The sequence below is a fragment of the Scyliorhinus canicula genome, chromosome 3 (assembly GCF_902713615.1).
Source record: "Scyliorhinus canicula chromosome 3, sScyCan1.1, whole genome shotgun sequence".
Taxonomy (NCBI): Eukaryota; Metazoa; Chordata; class Chondrichthyes; order Carcharhiniformes; family Scyliorhinidae; genus Scyliorhinus; species Scyliorhinus canicula.
This window is the reverse complement of record NC_052148.1, coordinates 164,994,665-165,015,222: the sequence shown is the minus strand read 5'-3', so window position 1 is coordinate 165,015,222 and position 20,558 is coordinate 164,994,665. Positions and strand designations below refer to the sequence as shown.

General features: G+C 48.4%; 1 protein-coding gene across 4 annotated transcripts in view; it reads right to left on the bottom strand.

Annotated features, from left to right (window-relative positions):
• The window catches only part of LOC119963074 (cytokine-dependent hematopoietic cell linker), a 177,595-nt gene that overhangs the window by 59,893 nt on the left and 97,144 nt on the right, over positions 1 to 20,558 (bottom strand). For 3 of the 4 annotated variants that reach the window (XM_038791642.1, XM_038791643.1, XM_038791644.1), the window contains 5 exons: positions 15,691 to 15,827; positions 13,905 to 13,947; positions 12,831 to 12,893; positions 9,501 to 9,526; positions 3,274 to 3,296 (listed from right to left, as the gene is read on the bottom strand). In XM_038791642.1, the coding sequence (XP_038647570.1) occupies positions 3,274 to 3,296; positions 9,501 to 9,526; positions 12,831 to 12,893; positions 13,905 to 13,947; positions 15,691 to 15,827 (292 nt within the window). Of the gene's footprint in view, positions 1 to 3,273; positions 3,297 to 9,500; positions 9,527 to 12,830; positions 12,894 to 13,904; positions 13,948 to 15,690; positions 15,828 to 17,566; positions 18,448 to 20,558 lie in introns of those variants that run through there. The other variant, XM_038791645.1, reaches the window with a different exon arrangement.

Genomic DNA, 20,558 nt, shown 5'->3' with positions numbered 1-20,558 from the left:
TCTAACAGACGGGGCAGGATTCCCTGCAGTCCCGTGCCGAAATCACGTTTGGTGCCTAAATTGCGTTTGGCGCTGGGGTGGACAATCGACGTTTACGCCCGAATCGGGCCCGGTGCCACTTCCGCGATTCTCCGGTCCCCGGAGAATCGCCCGCCCGCACATTATGCCGCATGGCTGGGGGGGCCATTGCCAGAGGCCCTTCCAGCGATACTCTGATCTTGGCCAGCCGAGTTCCCGATGGCGTGGTTCTAACCACATTTGGGGGGGGAGGGGGCCCTTATGCGCGGCAGGGGCCGCGATCAGGCAGTTGAATGAAGCAGCGCGGAGCTGATTGTGGGGACCTTTTCTCTTAGTGCCAGTCCGTGGTCCAAGTCCTCCATGGCGCTCGGCGCAGCCGCTGGTGGCTGCCACCTTGTGCATGCGCAGACTCGGAACTGGAAGTTTGTGGGTCCGTATCCGTAGCCAAAGCTGCGTGAATCATGACAGTTCCCTGCCAGCCCCCAGAAAGTAAGTGAATTGCTCTTTATTTGTTGTTGGATGCTGGGGAGTGAAACTCCAGTGTTTTTACGCTGGCGTGGGGACATAGCCCCAGTTTTGGAGAATCCAGCCCATTGAGTTGAGTTAGCCCACAGGGAAGAAAATAGGTCAGTGTAATCACCTAACCTCCTGGCTGGATTGAGTTAATGATTTCTAACGTCTGTGGTTGAAGTAGTGGGTGGAATTTACTGTCTGCCCTGTGGTGCGTTTGGTGGTGGACAGCATTTAATCCAGTGGGAGGGTGGTGGGTTGGCATCCTATCGCCTTCCTGCGTCCACCACAGTTAATTCCATGGTGGAAAATTCCACTTAAGAGCAACAGAGCCTCACTGTTGATATTAACCCAACAGGGAGCTCGCTATGTTGTTAGCATAACAAGTTGCTGTGGGCTCTGTGGCAGTTCCCTCATTACAAGGTACTATTACGGGCCAGGGTTTAGAGAACATCGAAGTATATCATGGAGTTCACCTGACCTACAACTTTAGATAGATTTTGGTTATGGAGAGCGCAAGGGCCCACTTTACAGATGTGATGCAACAGAGAACTAAAATATGTTTAAAACAAAACAATGTTTATTCCCTGAATACAGTTAACATTTTATAAACACATAGTAAACATCTTATCAACTACAAACACTGATACTTTCCCAAATACAATATTCTATTGGTAACCCTTAATAACTTCCCAAACAACATCCATAAATTAAATCCTTTTAAAAATAAAGACAGTAGGTTTAAATGCTCTACAGAAACAGGCATTACTTTGAAATCATCAATGATCTGGAGACATTCTTTAGCTTGTAGAGAGAGATCGTTATACAGCTGCTTGCTTTGAATGCAGCTATCCAACTCTGAAAACGAAACCAAAAACACACTGCAGCTGCCTGCTCAAAAACGAAAGTGAAAGACAGACAGTCCAGCTCCACCCACACACTGACATCACTACAGCTATTTGATAAATACCCATTTCTTAAAGGTACATCCACCTGACAGTACTCAGTGCCTGATTGAGGACCTGGCATTGAGAAGGGCGTGGCTGGGAGAGAAGGGTGGTATTCTGCTGAGAACCACACTTATGCCCTTGCTTCTGAACCACCTGCCCTGTGAACTCCCTCCTGCCCTCACTCGCCTGTGATCCAATGATGATCCGAGGCCTCGGGTGTGTGTCACACCAGCACCAACCACCTCCTTCCCCGTGCCGCTGCTGTTCAATAGCGCTGCTGGCATCAGATTGGCCAGTAGCTTTCACTGGGTGGGACATCCTCCCCTAGAGTCCTTGATCTTGGGGAAGGCCCACTGCTGCCCAGATAAATGCCTGAGTGGCAAGTCATTTAGCGGGCCTTGCTTAAAAGAGGTAACGAGGAAGCTCTCCAGCTGATGGGCGAGACACCCATTACCTCCATTATGTGGAAACAACATTTCATGAACTTTCAAAATTTATCCCCCCTCATTCAGTTTAGGCAGATTTCAATCTCTTCTGAGCTAAATCTGATGTAGCAGTAACATTCTGAGAAAGAATAGACCAAGATCCCTGAATTGTGAAAGCCAGAAATTCTAAATTGTGACAGAAACAAAACAAAAAATTGAGATGATATTTCAACATATCTTTCACCGCAGCGTTTGTAGTTCCAGGAATAGAGGGAATGAGTATTACATTTTCGTAGATTGGGGAACATCTGAGTGCTGGGTTCAAAGTTAGAAGTCTGGTGGAAATCTGCTTACCTGTGTTCCAAGGGGAAGTGGCTGCATTAAAGTGTCGCTTTGTCAAGAAATCACTTGCAAAGCGATTTCTGAAATCTATCTTCAGCGATCAAAGTCTTAGACCTCAGGTGGCTCCTGCATTCATTTTGTTGGTGGAGTGTATTGTGCTGCCGCTACAGTTGAGCCTATCTGAGTATAGGATAATGTGCACTCTGGTCTTGGGAAGCCATTCTTCACCCCACCCTCTTTCCTCGACAGGAATGGACTAAAGCTTTGCCCAAGTGAGGTTATCCTAAAAACCTCGGCCACACTTGGATATGTTGACTCTCAGCAATTCTGATGCATTTTAATGAAATTGCAGCCGAGGAATTTCAGCCCCACTGCATGTAGAATGTAATTTAGTTGGAGCGCTCTTTATTCCCATTATCCATTGTGGATTAAGGAGCCAGCTTCTCAGCCAGAAATCTAAAAATTGACACAATTATCGCACAGATGTGACCATTCTGAGATCATCTTCAGCATCAACACAAGAAGGGAACAACAGTAGAGGGAGAAACAGAGAACTGTTGAGGTCTGTGAGTTCTCATGACCTGAAACTTTAACTCTGTTTCATTCTCCACAGATGCTGTGAGGCCTGCTGAGTATTTCCAGCATTTTCTGTTTTTATTTCATATTTCCAGTATCTGCAGTATTTTGCTTTGGTGTAGAAGATGTCATAAGGGTTATGGAAGTGTGTGCCAGTAGGATAAAGTATAGGTCTTTACTAGCCTTCCCATGGCAGGTTCCTCCAGTCCCTTCAAAGGCGGTCCCCCTGCGGTTTCCCAGCAATGGGACGGGCGAGCCACCCAAAATAGTTTGGACATTGGCAGGGCCAGAAACCCCCGTCGACAGCCAATGGCAAGCTATATCCACCACCAGAGAACATGCCCAGGGAGGAGCCCGCTCTACGTATTTTCTTTCTCATTTAACAATGTACTCTGCCAAAAATCATTCTATACATGGTCGAATTCCGAACAAATATACCAACTTGGCATTACCTGGGTGGTGGTCGTGTTGGTTGCTGTGGAGAATAAAAACAGTTGAGCTATTAGCAAGATAACCATTACAATATAAACAATACAATATTATCCAATCATAGTTGTTTGACATAAAAGTATGGCCAAATTTTGAAAACAATATAACTGCTTTGAATTATAATTATGCTTATAGCAAACACAAGGAGCAAAATGCCTCAATGTCAGCGGGACAGTGCTAGAATAGCCAGAAATTAGGTGGGACCAGCTGTAGCAGCCGTTCAAGCATGTGGGTATTGTCTGGTGGGACAGGCTGGGAACATACATCAGGACCTTAAAGATTCAAGGTTAGCACAATTTTTTTGTTTTAACATTGCAGGCAACCAAATTGACATTATTTAATCCTTTCTGCGAAGTGAAGGTCTCCTCACAACTGTCCTCCAGCTGGCTACCCTTCCCAGGCCATTTTCTGCCTCAAGAAACAGACAGCTACAAAGACATCTTTTGTGGCATGAGCACCTCCCACAGGCCTGATGATAAAGGGACCACCTCGACACTGCAGATTTTGGCAGATTCACTGGCAAAGATCCCGGGGGAATGCATTCTAGCCCATTCCCAAGATTCAGCCTATTTCAGTCCACAGTTTTCTTCAGAACCTTCCAGAATATTAAGGAAGAATGAAATGACAAAAGGTCATTAGTTTCATTAATGTTGCTGCTTCCACACCAGCGTTTGTAGTTTACCCTATTGTGAAACCTCATTGTACCCTGAAAAATATCTCCTTAAATAATCCCTGGTCCCTAAAGATAAACAAACAAAACGATACAAAAGGTTTTCTAATCTCGCAAGGAGAATATTAACTGCAAACTTGTACAGTCTAGCTCTGTGCTCACAGTCAAACTCCAATGATGTGTTTATATTTATATAATAAGTAGCTTTAACTATTTTAAAGAAAGATCAATGAAGGGAAGAGCAATTTCCCCTGAGAAAACGTCATGGGCAAAATTCTCCCCCCCCACGGCGGGTGGGAGAATCGCCGGGGCATCACGCGAGTCCCACCACGCCGCCCCGGCACCCGCACGCGATTCTCCCACCCACCCCGAAACAGGCGCGGCGAGATTCACGGCTGGTCGCCGGGAGAATTGCAGCTCACCGTTTGAAATGGGCGAGCGGTGATTCTCCGGCCCGGATGGGCCGAGTGGCCTGCCCAACACGATGGGTTTCCGCCGGCGCTGTCCACACCTAGTCGCTGTTGGCGGGAACAGTGCGAGAACGCTGGGGGTCGGGGGGTGGCCGGGGGGGGGGGGGGGGGATGAGGGGGGTTCTTCCACCGGGGGGGGGGGGGCCTCAAAAGGGGTCTGGCCCGTGATCGGTGCCCACTGATCGGCGGGCCATCCTCTCTGAAGGAGGACCTCCTTTGCTCCGCCGCCCCGCAAGATCCATCCGACATCTTGCGGGGCAGCCGCGGGGAGGACGGCAACCGTGCATGAGCGGGTGACGTCATTTATGCGGCACCGCTTTTACGCGGCGCCAAGGCCCGGCCCGCGTAAATGACGTGGTGCCGTTCCTAGCCCCGGGGGGTGGGAGAATAGGGGGCTGGGAGCAGCCTCCGACGTCGGAGTGAAACACTCCGGTTTTCGCTCCGGCATCGGGATTAAGGGTGTGATTCACCGCCCCCCTAGACGGGTCGGAGAATAGCGGGAGGGCCTTCCCGACATTTTTCCCGACCTCCCACTATTCTCTCCCCCCCACGGCCGCCCCACGACACGAATCGCTGCTTTACGGCGAGCAGCGATTCTTCCCTATCCGATGGGCCGATTTCCCAGGCCTTTACGGCCGTTTTCACGAATTTAAACACACCTGGGGCGAAATTCTCCGACCCCCAGCAGGGTCGGAGAATCGCTTGGGGGCACCTAAAATCCCGACCCCGCCGTGGCAGAGATTCTCCGCCACCCGGGAAGTGGCGGGGGCAGGAATCTCGCCCCACCGATCGGAGAGCCCCTGCGGCGATTCTCCGGCCCGGATGGGCTGAAGTCCCGCCGCTGGGAGGCCTCTCCCGCCGCCGATGTTTAAACCACCTCTGGAACGGCGGGCTCAGCGGCGCTACAGGCCCCCGGAGTCCTGGAGGGGGGGGCGGGGGGCGATCGAACCCCGGGGGGTGCCCCCACGGTGGCCTGGCCCGCAATCGGGGCCCCCGATCGCGGGCCAGGCCACCATGGGGATTTTCCCGGGGCCAGATCGCCCCGCGTCCCCCCCAGGACCCCGCAGCCCGCCCGCGCCGCCAGTCCCGCCGGTAAGGGAGGTGGTTTGATTCACGCCAGCGGGACCGGCATTACTGCAGCGGGACTTCGGCCCATCGCAGGGGGTGGGGCCCACTGACCGTCGCGGCGCGATTCCTCCCCACGCCGAATATCCGGTGCCGGAGAATTCGGCGGCCGGTGGGGGCGGGATTCACGCCGGCCCCCGGCGATTCTCCGACCCGGCTGGGCGTCATAGAATCTAACCCCATAAGTCTCAATCTTGCTTCTCAACAATCGTCATCCAGCTTCTTCTTAAACTAAAAACTGACACCCTTCTCTGGCATGTCTATATATCTATTTTGTTGAGAAAAAATGTATTTCTCTAATCTATAATTTTGCTTGAAACTTTTGAATTTTACATTCATGTCCTCAAACCCAGTGCTTCTTGTCCAGGAGAGCTTGTTCATTTCAACCTTGTTTATAACTTGTGCAACAATCCTTAAAGATACATAATTAAACTAGAAGCACAGTGAAAGCAAAAGTATAAGGCTGAAGATTGGATTCCTTCTGGAATATTGTAAGTAATGAAAGATCGATCCATTTATCAGTCCCTATATCCATGAAGTGGGAAAGCCTCATTGGATTGGCCAGGAAAAGCCAGGCATCTGGAGATAAGAGTAATAGAAAAAGGAATAGATGGCAAAAGAGTGGAAGAACAAATCATAACAGGCATTTATAAAATTAGACTATTTGTAAAATTGGGAACAACTGAAGATCATAGGAAACAAAACATGGAGGAAGTGTAAAAGTAATAGGGTAGTGATAGTGGGAGATTTCAATTTCCCCAACATTAACTGGAACAGTCGTGGTGTGAAAGGTTCAAACGAAGGAGAATTTTGAAAATGTTCAGAAGAGCTTTTTCAGCCAGTATGTAGAAGATCCTACAAGAGAGGAGAGTGGTGATATGCATCACTGTAGATACACAAGGGGTAAATGTAAGTACATGTATACTAGCTAGACACTAGAGGGAGCACCAGAGACATGACACACAAACACTCAACCAATACGTCAGTAAGATAGGACACGACCAATGGGCATTCACGATACACACAGAGGTGACACTACCACAAGGGGGCATTACAACAACCCATATATAAAGGGCACAACACACATGGTCTTCCTCTTTCCAGTGGAGACACTCAGTGAGTATAGACACAGGGTTGATTCAACATCACACCCACCACATGGATTGCAGCAGACTGGTTCGTCAGTCTGAGTAGCTATAGAAGGATTAACAGTAGTGGTGAATCCGAATAGGAGAATTGTAAATAGTTTAATAAACGTGTTGAAGTTATCTCCACGTCTGAATCTTCCTTTGTCAGAGTGAACATCAAGGAAGCAGCTTATGCTACGCCAAGAGCATAACAAGACAAGGGGGACCTCAACTTAATTCTACGCAACAAAACCGAGCATGTGATTGAAGTATTAGTGGGAGAACATTTTACAGACAGCGATCATAACTCTATTAAATTCAAGATTGTTTTGGAAAAGGACAAGGGTGGGCCTGAAATTGAAGTTCTAAACTGGGGAAGGCCAATTTGAATAAGTGCACTGGGAGCAGCCACTTTTAGGTAAATCTGTGACCGAACGGTGGGATACATTCAAAAAGGAAATAGGGGAAGTACGGAGACATGTTCCAATTCAGAAAAAGAGTAGGACCAACAAATCCAGTGAACCCTCGATATTGGGAGACATACTGTATTAGATGAAGAGAAAAAGGGAGGCTTATGGCAGATTTGGAGGGCTGAAAACAGCAGAAGCTCTAGAGATGTATAGAATGTTGTAAGGATCCTTTTGTGACTCCTTGTCTAATCCTTGAGCTGAGTAGATCATTGAACCATTACTCCCACCAAATGCTTATCTTTTACTCTTGTTATACAAAAACAGTTTTTTAATGTTTTACTTAAAGATCTGGGGCTGGATTCTCCGAATCAGCGTCTAAGTACCGGTGCCAGCGGAGCTTGTGTGGTCTTTTACAAGCAAAAAAAATCAGCGCCGACCCCTTACCGATTCCAGGACAGATGAGGGGCTAGCACCGGCACCGGGTGAAACTCCCACCCACCCCCGTGCCACAATCGGCCAGAGAATGGCTGGGTCCTGGTATGCGCATGGCTGACGACCTGCAGCGGTCGAGCCATGCAACATGGTGCCGGCCATGCGCAGACTCAACCTGCCATCTGTAACCTGACAGCCCATCCCCTAGCCAATCCCTGGCCACCCCCCATCAGTCCCCCCGGCCCTCACGAAAGCCCCCCCCCCCGGCACCGACCAGCAGCATGGATCCCAGCCGAGTGTGGCGGTGCTGGACACAGTCTGCCGCCGGCACACCAGGTTCCCGCATGACTGAGACCACATGTGTCCCGCGCCGTCGGGGATGCAGCCCATCATGTGCGGAGCATTGCGGCAGGGCTGGCCGATGATGCACCAATGCCGTTGCAAGGGCGTGCGCCGCGCAACGCGTTGGCGCCTTTTCCGAGGGGGCAGAGCATGGCTGACCGGCGTCAAACCACCGCTGGCCCCGATTTCGGTGTCGGAGCCCATTGTAACATATTAGAGCCATCAAGGGTTAAAGATCTCAGTAAAATACACAAATTAGTGGTTAATTCACTTATGTTGGGAATCTGAGGTTTGTGGGGCTGGAACTGACCGTAAACTATCCCAGAGTGACGTAACAATGTGCAAGAGGAAATGTAAAAAGGGAAGTAAGAGAGCAAGAAGGGGCTATGAAAGAATATTGGCAGATAGAACATACAGTGCAGAAGGAGGCCATTCGGCCCATCGAGTCTGCACCGACCCACTTAAGCCCTCACTTCCACCCTATCCCCCTCACCCAATAATCCCTCCTAACATTTTGTTTGGACACTAAGGGCAATTTATCATGGCTAATTTACCTAACCTGCACATCTTTGGACTGTGGGAGGAAACCGGAGCACCGGGAGGAAACCCACGCAGACACGGGGAGAATGTTCAGACTGTGCATAGACAGTGCCCCAGCAGGGAATCGAACCTGGGAGCCTGGCGCTGTGAATCCACAGTGCTAACGAATATGCTACCACGCTGCGCTAAAACAAAATAAAGGAAAATCCTACGTTGTTTTCCAAATATACTAAGAGTAAAAGGATAACTCGGGAAAGAGTAAGGCCCATTAAGGACCACATTGTGTGCAGTCGGAGGGTGTCATTTGCCGACAATGTTGGTGTGGCGTTTGCTGGCGGCAGGATTCTCCAACCCCATCGCCTGTCAATGGGATTTCTCATTGAAGTCACCCCACGCCGCTGGGAAACTCATGGGCGGGAGTGCACTGCCGGCAGGAAGAGAGAATCCTAAAGGCCGGAGAATTCCGGCCCTTATATTTATGTCCTCTCATTTTGGGCATCCCTATAAGTGGAAGAACCTTCTCTAAGCTCCTCTGTTGAATCCCTACAATTTAAAAAAAAAACCCAGTGACAGATTCTTACCCCTATTAGCATCACAGTAAATCATGATCAGTTCAATCTGAAAATTAAGAAACCAATGAGAATGACAGATCACAGTAAAATAGCAGACAGTTAACATTTAGGTTGTACAAGCGCTGCTAAAATGACAGGCAGTGACATTTGATCTCGGGATCTGGATCATAAAGAAATGATGATCCAACTGGCTTGTTTTATGTTTCAACCCTTTGCTACATCTTTTTAGAAGCTCGATAGATCAACAAGCCAACTAACTATTGAAGACAGCCAAAAGGAAAGTTAAAAGGACTGAGTTTGAGCTAGAGACAAGGATCCTCACCATGAGTCGCTGAAACTGGGAAATTCATCCATAAAAGATGGCAAATTATAGACAGCAATTTTCCAACATGGACAGAATTGAAAAAATACTCCAAATACTGTATACAAGTAAAAAATACAAGGCAGTATAAATGACAAATAAAGCATATATTTCCTTGGATTTATATAATAATGTTCTTACCTTGTAATCAAGGATTGGATTTAGTTCTGATAAATTAGAAGCAAGAATTAGTATCAGGTACAATCAGATTGTTGACTTACACTTATTAGCATAACAGCTGAAAAATTAATTATTTGAATATCTATGAATAAATAACTCTTTGGCAGAGGTTATCGTTACTACTCTTTGTTAATTTAGACATTAAGCATGGATATTTTTCTTTGAAAATATTTGGTAATGACCTTCAAAGAGAACTGCCAATTTGACAACTGCACAAGATTAACGACTCCATGAGGGGACTGGTGAAAGGTCATCGATCTGGAATGCTGACCTTGATGTTAACACACCCCTACACCACTACCCCAAAAACTTTACTTAAATTAGTCCATGTTATTAAGAACAGCTAGGCCTCCCATGTACCCAGACACGCCAGCAGCAGCAACCCCCCCCCCCCCCCCCCCACTCCGCCCACTGCTGGGATTGTGCCCATCATTCCTCCACCTCTGCAAGAAGAAAGGTTGTTAAACTCTGTTTTGCTCTCCCCAGATGCTGGGCTGAGATTTTACAGCATTTCCAGTCATTACACCCCTGGGGCGGGATTCTCCCCTACCCGGCGGGGCGGGGGGTCCCGGTGCAGCGGAGTGGCGCCAACCACTCCGGCATCGGGCCTCCCCAAAGGTGCAGAATTCGCCACATCGTTGGGGGCTAGACCCGCGCTGGAGTGGTTGACGCCACGCCGACTGGCGCCAGAACCGGCGCTAGCGGCCTTTGACGCCCGGCACCCGGCGCCGGGGCTGGCCGAAAGGCCTTCGCCGGTTTCTGCATGCGGCGGTAGTGATGTCAGTGGCACTGGGGGATTCTCTTCCGCCTCTGCCATGGTGGAGGCCATGGCAGAAGAAAAAGAGTGCCCCACGGCACTGGCCCGCCGGCCGATCGGTGGGCCCCGATCGCGGGCCTGGCCACCGTGGGGGCACCCCCCGGGGGCCGATCGCCCCGTGCCCCCCCCAGGACCCCGGGGGCCCGCTCGCGCCGCCGATCCCGCCGCCACCAGAGATGGTTCAAACCACGGCGGTGGGAGAGGCCTCTCAGCGGCGGGACTTCGGCCCGTCGCGGGCCGGAGAATCGCCGCAGGGGCCTCGCTGACCTGCGGGGGGTTTGAGAATTTCGCCCCAGGTCTCCAATGAGCTTTTAAAAAAATATATATATTTTCTCCTGTCCTCTCCATTCTTCTGTAAAAATGTTTGTCTGGCAGTTATTTTTCAGTTCTGAGCATTGTCATTTTACATCTCACTGACATGTGGCAAGTTTCTGGCTTTTCTGTGTCCTAGACTCATATATTCAGTATTTGCAGTATACCACTTTTCAGCCATGGGGAGAGCTCTACTGACCTGTCAACCCCCTCCTATACAGACATGGCTCATCATTTACACCACAAGTATATTGTCAGCTTGAAGTGCCTTCACTTCACGCTGATGTTTCAATTATAAGGAGCAATTTTCAGGATTGCAGCATCTATCTGTAAAGAATTTGCAGGATAGTCCAGGAATGCCCCAGGCTTGTCCCCGCAAACTCAGTCCTGTGTCAAGGCTTGGCATGGCAGGAGGTGGTACATGCAAGGGGAGCGCATTCATCTATTTATCTCCATGTCTAGAATGGGGGCTGGTTTATACATTGGGTGGAAATCCACTACCTTTGTGGTATTCTTCAATGGTAACATGTGGGTTATGCAGTTAGTGGCCCATGGTGTTGTTTGCTCCCAGGGGATTGGATTAAGTCAGCGAGGCACTACTAGAAGTTTTTCCCCCGTGGTATTTCTTTCATGATGAAAGTTGATGTTAAATACCACAGTAGAAACTACAATCCATGGGCAAAATTCACCAAAGTCCATCGTGACGCCCTTGACCGGCGGGCAAAAACGGCGCTGGTGACTCCGGCGTCGGGGCCCGCTTATAAGTCCTAAATCTCCCGTCCCGAAAGGGCCAGCAGCGGAGTGACGCTGTACGCGTCAGTTTCACCCGCTGCGGAAGTGGCGTGTCGGTTGACGTCGGGGACATCATCAACGCCGCCCGGCGTTGGGGGGGGGGATGGTAGGGGGGGGGGTGATAGGGAGGTGAGGGGTGGTAGGGGGGTTGGTGGGGGGGTGGGTGATAGGGGGGTGGGGGGTGGTAGGGGGGTGGTAGGGGGGTGGGGGGTGGTAGGGGTGGGGGGGGTGGTAGGGGGGTGGGGGGGTGGTGGGGGTGGTGGGGGGTAGGGGTGGTATGGGGGGTAGGGGTGGTGGGGGGTAGGGGTGGTAGGGGGTAGGGGTGGTGGGGGGGGTAGGGGTTGGTGGGGTGGGGGGTGGGGGGGTGGGGGGTAGGGGGTAGGGGTGGCAGAGTCCACAACCAACACAGCTGGAATAGATGTGAATGCTTTGTTTTTTTTTTAATGGCGAGTATATTGTGATGCGTGCCTATCTGAGAGAGAGAGAGAAAAACATTTGCTGCACTCTTGGTGATCCTCATTATTTATTACTCCAAATGATTGAACTTAATTATGCCATCTTGCAGAACCTTGAGTTACCCCCCCACCCCTAACCCCCACCCTTACCCCACCACCCCTACCCCCTACCCCTACTCCCCACCCCTACCCCCCCACCCCTGCCCCTACCACCCACCCCTACCCCGACCCCCCGGCACGCGATGTAAGTGATTTCACTCTCTCTCTTCACAAACCCTCCCCGCCAACCCACTGGCACTCGAGGTAAGTGATTTATCTCTCTCTCTTCCCAACACCCCCCCCCCCCCCCAGGCACTCGATGTAAGTGATTTATCTCTCTCTCTTCCCAACCCCCCCCACCCCCAACAACCCCCCCCCACCCCTACCCCCCTACCCCTACCCCCCCCTACCCCTACCACCCCTACCCCTCCTAACCCCCCTACCCCCCACCCCCCGGCACGCGATGTAAGTGATTTCACTCTCTCTTCACAACCCCCCCCCCCCCCCCCGCGGGGCACTCGATGCAGGTAACTGAACGGCGTCAACCATCATCAATGGTTGACGCCGTTATAAACCAACTTTGATTTTCGCCGACGTGACCCGTGGCCACGTCGGCGGGTCTTCGGCCCGTCCGGGCCGGAGAATAATTAAGCCTTAAAAAACAATGGGATCCCGCCAGCGCCAGTCGTTCTCCGAGGCGGGTGGCGGGATTTGAAGAACGCCGTTTTATGGCGGGTGGGAGAATTTTGAACATGGCGGGAGCGGGAATATCGGCGCCCCCGGGCGATTCTCCGACCCTGCGTGGGGTTGGAGAATTTCGCCCCATATCTTTTCTTTGAAATTTTATATTCTAATGGTAACAAATTACTCAAATACCTGAAGCTTGGACAGGGACTTTTACAGTTGTGAATGGTTTGACAGTTCTGTCAACAGCTGGGCCTGAGGACAAACAAAAACATCTGGATAAATGGAATGGTTCTGTCACATTCTTCTGTATTTCCCTTCATTACACATTGTACAGCTGTGGAATATTAAGATATCTTTCAGCATGCTGGTCTTGAGCCTATTCTTTTGGGAGGGTTGCACATTAGTAATCTTTTCTGTTTGTGGTCAAAACTGGACAAAATAAACCAAATTGCATACAATTGTATCACAACCATTAAGATGGCAGACTCTAAATAGAGAGCTAATGCTCAATTAATTACCTTTGCAAATAGGTTATTTCATTGCCAATTATGGTAATATAGCAAACTAATTATTGTAGTTACTCCATTTTATAAAGTGCCATCATGCATAGTAGACCGTACAAAGTATAATGTTTATCGTAAAAATATAGAAATTTTACTTTGTAACAAATGTATTTCACCACATCTTACAGAGGAGGGGGAAGGTCTGGTCAGGGTTACCCATGTTCTGCATATTTTTCATAGATGGTCTATAGAGGGTCACATCAAATTGTTACAATGCCTGAAACCATTTGGCTTGGTAGACAATAGAAAGCTATTCTGGAGCAAACTATTAGATCGTTGAATACAGACAGTATTCAGTTTCTCTCCATGTCTGCGTGAGTTTCCTCCGGATGCTCCGGTTTCCTCCCACAGTCCAAAGATGTGCAGGTTAAGTGGATTATCCAGGATAAAATTGCCCCATTGTGTCCAAGGTACAGGTTAGGTATGGTTACGGAGATAGGGTGGGGGAGTGGGCCTAGGTAGGATACTCTTTCAGAGGGCCGGTGCAGATTTGATGGGCTGAATGGCCTCCTTCTGTACTGTAGCAGTTCTATGGTTCTATATGGTAGGGACCAAAATGGGAGTGAGAAATGAGCTAAAAAATGAAAGCTGATGATCCAGGGCCAAGGGCAAGTACAGATAACTGTGTTTTATTTCCTGTTTACTGAAGGTGAGAGGCAAAATGCTTTACTATCTTGTAAAACGGCTTCTGTGGTGTTACCTTGAACTGCATGACTGTCACAAATTTTCTTCCCTCTTTGCATCTAAAAAACACAAAAGCTAGAATAATGAGAGCAAATCAAAACATCAGGGAAAGCAAAGTAATTCTGGCTGTCGCAAGTTAACAAATAATGGTTTCAAAATATATAATTTAATCAAATGAATTCAGAGTTCATCCCCATTGTATTGAACTCTGTCATTGAACTGTTGGCCTGCTGAATATTTCCAACATTTTCTGTTTTGTACTTCCTCTTTTTATTAGACACTTTACAGCTGTCTGGACTCAAAACTGAATTCAACAATTTCAGACTGTAACCTTGTTTTATTTTCTTTCTCTTTGCTGGTTTTGGTTGTACTCTCTTGTTTTTCTCCTTTTTCTTTGCTTTTTGATGGCAGTCAGCCATCATTCTGCTCCACAACAATTTATTTGATTGACACCCCGTCTATCACCTTGACCATGTATTGCCTCCACCACACACTGGCAGCAGTGTGTACCATCTACAAGATGTACTGCAGCAACTCAAGAAGGCTCCTTCGGCAGTAACTTCCAAACTTGCCGGGCTGGAATCTCTGTTGGTGGGATCCTCCGCTTCGCCGGCAGCGCACTCACGCCCGCGGATTTCCCGATGGTGTGGGGGTGCCCACGATGGGAAACTCCATTGGCTGGCTGCCGGGACGGAGAATCCTGATGCCAGCGGGGGCTCGCCGCACCAGAAACCAGGTGCGGCGGCACGGAGAATCTCTCCCGCGATCTCTACCACCTAGAAGGGCAAGGGCAGCAGATACATGGGAACACCAACACTTGGAAGTTCCCATCCAAGCCAAAATTCCTGACATCACCGTTCCCTCACTGTCACTGGGTCAAAATCCTGAAATCCATTCCTAACAGCACTTAGTGAACCTCACCACAGGAGCTGCAAGGTTTCAAAAAAAAAAAAAAACGGCTAACTACCACCTTCTCAAGGGCATATGAGATGAACAATAAATACTGGCCGCTTCTCAGCCCCCTTCATTACCCCAGTACCCCCATCAACCCCAGTCTCCTATTCAGCTCCCATCTCAAGCCTCCAGATGTCCCCTGCAGCACCCCCCTCATTCTCCCACCTCATCAACCCCAAGGGATCTCATCCATAAAAGTTGATCAAAATTAAATGTTGGGCTGTATTCATGATAGACATTGAAACCCTGATGTCAGGACCATATGGGGATCCTGAGCTCACACATGACTTCAAGGTGCCCCCCTCCTCTTGGTATAACCTTCCAGGAGACAACCTCCTAATCTGCTGCCCTATTAAGGATGATCTGTGGTGCCTCCTTTGTTAAACCAATCTTTCCCTGATGAAGAGTAAAATTCCACTGAAGACACTAGTTCAAATGGCAGCAGAGTAAGTCACTAAATTAAAAAGACGAATAGGTTGCTTTCTTTATATTTTTCATAAGAAGTATCTTTGAATTTTAAGCATTACTGGTTCAGTATTTATGGATGACTTTTGGAGTGTCCATTATAAATTACATATTCAAGAGTGAATTCTTGCAAATGGTGCCTGAAATATAAAGACGAAATGCTAGAAATACTCAGCAGGACTGACTGCATCTGTGGAGAGAGAAAGAGAGTTAACAATGACAATTGACATGAAACATTAACTCTCTTCCTCTTCCTATGGATGCTGTCAGATCTGCTGGGTATTTCCAGCATTTTCTCTTTTTATTTTTGAATTTTACACCATTTGGTATAATTGCAGAAGATATAACACTACAGTGAAGCTATAATTACAGTAGTTGCTTACATTGCTGCTCCTGTACTGTGTGCTGGACTGCATATTCAGCATTGACTGCTGTCTGAGGTCGGCTTGGGGTCTCTGACTTGGAGATAGTCCACCCTTCAAAAAAGGTTGGGCTGACATCATCGGTAAACTCCGCTTATCTGTAAAAAGAATTTGAAGTATTTTTGACTCACGTTTCTGTTACAAAATTTGTCAAACAATATGTGTAGGGAGGAATTGGTGGTTGGCCGAGTTATGTCCCTCAAGTCTGTGTAACTTCAATCTTCATTTCCATGCATGTATTATATCATAATTGTGTTTTCAACGGCAGCACGGTGACAGCACTGCACTCTCACGGCGTTGAGGTCCGTGTGAAGTTTGCACATTCTCCCCGTGTTTGCGTGGGTTTCGCCCCCACAACCCAAAGATGTGCAAGGTAGGTGGATTGAACATGCTAAATTGCCCCTTAATTGGAAAGATGAATTGGGTACTCTAAATTTATATTTAAAAAATGTTTGTGTTATCAAATAAAAGATGATTATTGCAAAAAACAAGTATAATGCGTCAGTGTTACCTAGAAAATGAAAAATTGTTTTGGGATATGAAGAATATTGTTACTGGATGGGGAGGGTGGTAGGTGCGTGGGAGTGGGGTTGCATGTGGAGGCGGGGAGGTAGGGGAGAGGGTGCAGGGAAGAAATGAACCAGACTTTACAATCTTTGGCTCTGATAGTAACTCGGAAGCACATTGGAAGTTGAGGGAAGAGAGCATGAGCTCTGGTAATCTACAGGAAACCCAGAAGTACGTTCAGCTACCCAACAAAAACATTTTAAAGCAGCCATCTTGTTACCATTTTCTCCTGCATATGGTGACTTTTGTGCAGCTGGTGTAATGAGGATCTGCATGGCGGCAAACTTTTCAACTCTAGTATTTAAACGGCCATACAAAGTTGGATTTTGGAGGGGTTTTGCTTTGCAACCAGGAGAAACAAGAGTGTGACAATGAATTCAGGACCCCTGGAGACTACAAACCACTTCAATAATGTCACCATGGACGTACTTGTGGCATGTGAGAGGAGCCAGGGAGAGATGCTCTGAAGAAGTCATACGGACTTGAAACATTAACTCTGTTTCTACCTTCACAGATACTGCCAGATCTGCCGAGTCTTTCCAGCATCTTCTATTTTTATTTCAGGCAGAGATACGCTTCCCTGCAAAACCCATTGAAATGGCACACAGCACATGTGTGATCGGGCCAAGATACGTACCATAAAATGCTCTCCTCATTCTCATACACTGCACTTCCTCACATCCTCATCTATCTATCCACCACTGACATTCACTCTGATTCTCATGCAATTTGATGCCTCGACCTGGTAGTCACCCTCACCAAATGCATTGCATCCGTCTAGTGAACACAACTCATTACAGTCACTCATAATTCTGTTCTTATCTTCCTGACGCCGGAGAAGCAAGTGCAAAACACAAAGGAGAGGGAGCGAACCAGTCCTGATCCTTTAACGATTTCCCAGTAATAACTGTTTCACTCAGCAGCAGTCAGCCAAGATCACAGGTGATGAGCTAATTCAGAGGACTCACGCAGACCATGCACCAGTGCAACATACTTGCATTCCAGTGGAATCAATAACACAGTGGGATGAATAACACAGACAGTTGGGTTTCAAACCCGTTGACTCACATTTCACAAGTGAGCAAAGGCAGATGGTGGTAGCAGGTACAGTAGTGGAAAGTTCACATCAGAATGTGCATGTCTGCTCAGCCGGGCACAGATGATGTATCCCGCGGTGCGGCGGGGGCACAAACAGGAGAATCATTGAGCCGCAGCACCATAAAGGGTGATGTAATGAGACCATGCCTACAGACTGAATGAAGAAGCCTACCTGGCCCATGAGTCAATGATGTCGAAGGGCATTGACAGATGTTTTCTTGCATGGACAGAGTGACTAACTCCTTGGAAAATCAAATGTGGTAATCAAATGACTCCATGTAACCTTTCTTTAAAAAAAAGTGTTTTTATCGAGGATTTTTAAGCTGTACAAGACAAAGGCAATTGTGAACATACATTGAAAGATAATGTACAGAGTGAAATAATAAACTAATACTACTACAAAGTAAAACAATAAAACAGTAAAGAGCAAAAAGAAAAGGAAAAATTGTATAGACATCAATTGTATTTTGCTATTTACATCGGTTGTGGCTTCTTGTTTAGCATTCTCCAGTGGGTGTTTGTTCCCGACTTGGTCCTCCACTCTTCTCCCCCCACTTTCTCCTCGACCTCCCTAACCTTTCTGGTAATCTGGCGTGCTCTTTTATCCCTTCAGTTCCTGTTTTCTGTTATTGTGTAATTGGAGTGGCGACTTTGTTGGTTGTTTGCCTGATCTTGGTTGGGTTCTATGTTTAATTGTTCCCTCCTCCCCCTCCCACTACCCCTTTAATTGTCATAAATTATTGTGTTGTGGCTTTCAACTCCCTCTGGTTTTCTGGCTGTTGGCTGCAAACAGGTCATGGAACAACTGAGTGAATGGATCTCATGTCTTGTGGAAGCCTTCTTCCGGCACTTGGGTGGCAAATTTGATTTTCGCCATCTGGAGAAATTCCGACAGGTCGGACAGCCAGTCTGCAGCTTTGGATAGTGCTGCTGATCGCCAGCCGAGCAGGATTCTCTGGCGGGCGATTAGGGAGGCAAAGGCAAGGGCGAGGCCCTCCTACCCAAGAAGCGATCTGGCTGTTCTGGTACACTGAAGCCTGCCACTTTTGGGCGTGGCTCCACCCTCATCTCCCCCATCTTGGACATTACCTCAAAGAACCCTGTCCAGAACCCAACATGTCTGGGGCAAGACCAGAACATGTGGGCGTGATTGGCCAGGCCTCCTTGGCATCATTCGCATTTGTCCTCAACCTCCGGGAAGAACCTGCTCATTCTGGTTCTAGTTAAGTGAGCTCTGTGTACCACTAAGCATTAGGCTTAGCCTTGTGCAGGTGGAGGTAGAGTTGACCCTATGCAGTGCTTCACTCCAGAGTCCCTACCCTATTTCAAACCCCAAGTCCTCCTCCCATTTTTTTTTGTCTCATCCAGTTGTGTGTTAGCCCTGCCCAGTAGGCACCCATACATGTCGCCACAGTTACCCTTCCCCAAGATGTCCACGTGCAGTAGGTCCTCTAACAACGACTGTTGGCGTGGTCGTGGGTATGTCCTTGTTTCCCTACGTAAGAAGTTTTTGACCTCCATGTATCTTAGTTCCTTCCTTCCTGTCAGCTGGAATTTCTCTGTTAGTTTCTCATGTGTTGTCAGTCTGTTGTCTGTGTACATGTCCCTAACTGTCAGCGTCCCTCTGTCCTGTCTCCAACTTTTGAAGGTGGTGTCCATTGTCGCGGGCGAGAATCTGTGGCTATTGCAGATGGGGTCCTTAACAGACATTTTGGTTAGCTTGAAGAGCAGTCGCAGTTGGCTCCATGACCAGAGTGTTGCTATCACCACTGGGCTTGTTGAGTATTTATTCAGTTGGGAGGGAAGTGCCTCCATGGCCAGGGCCCGGAGGAAGGTACCCCTGCAAGAGCCTTCATCCATAAGCACCCACTAGCCCATCTAACCTTTGATCATGACCACCTTAAATAAGATGATGAATACCCTAGCCTTGGCCTTAGAGCGTTGCACTGACCTGTAGCAAAATGTTCTTCATCAGAGCGAAGTGTCCTGGCCCATGACAGTGATGAAAGCGAAAAGGGAAGTGGGGACTTCACTCAAAGTCTTTCCACTTCTCACCCATTGCTTCCCCACCCTGCTTCGTACCCGACATGTTGCCCTGTCTCCCGACAGAGCCATTTGCCCGTGCGCAGGTGCAGGTGGAGCAGTCTTTGGCAATACCCAGAAATCATTGACCAAGAGCTAGGGAGCTAGGATGGAAGCTCAGAGCGAGAACAAACAGAGTTGTTATCTCTGGGTTGTTGCCCGTGCCACGTGATAGTGAGATGAGGAATAGGGAGAGAGAGCAATTAAACACGTGGCTACAGGGATGGTGCAGGCGGGAGGGATTCAGATTTCTGGATAACTGGGGCTCTTTCTGGGGAAGGTGGGACCTCTATAGACAGGATGGTCTACATCTGAACCTGAGGGGCACCAATATCCTGGGGGGAGATTTGTTAGTGCTCTTTGGGGGGGTTTAAACTAATTCAGCAGGGGCATGGGAACCTGGATTGTAGTTTTGGGGTACGGGAGATTGAGAGTATAGAGGTCAGGAGCACAGATTTGACTTCGCAGGAGGGTGCCAGTGTTCAGGTAGGTGGTTTGAAGTGTGTCTACTTCAATGCCAGGAGTATACGAAATAAGGTAGGGGAACTGGCAGCATGGGTTGGTACCTGGGACTTCGATGTTGTGGCCATTTCAGAGACATGGATAGAGCAGGGACAGGAATGGTTGTTGCAGGTTCTCGGGTTTAGGTGTTTTAGTAAGCTCAGAGAAGGGGGCAAAAGAGGGGGAGGTGTGGCGCTGCTAGTCAAGGACAGTATTACGGTGGCGGAAAGGATGCTAGATGGGGACTCTTCTTCTGAGGTAGTATGGGCTGAGGTTAGAAACAGGAAAGGAGAGGTCACCCTGTTGGGAGTTTTCTATAGGCCACCTAATAGTTCTAGGGATGTAGAGGAAAGGATGGCGAAGATGATTCTGGAAAAGAGCGAAAGTAACAGGGTAGTTGTTATGGGAGACTTTAACTTTCCAAATATTGACTGGAAAATATATAGTTCGAGTACATTAGATGGATCATTCTTTGTACAATGTGTGCAGGAGGGTTTCCTGACACAATATGTTGACAGGCCAACAAGAGGCGAGGCCACATTGGATTTGGTTTTGGGTAATGAACCAGGCCAGGTGTTAGA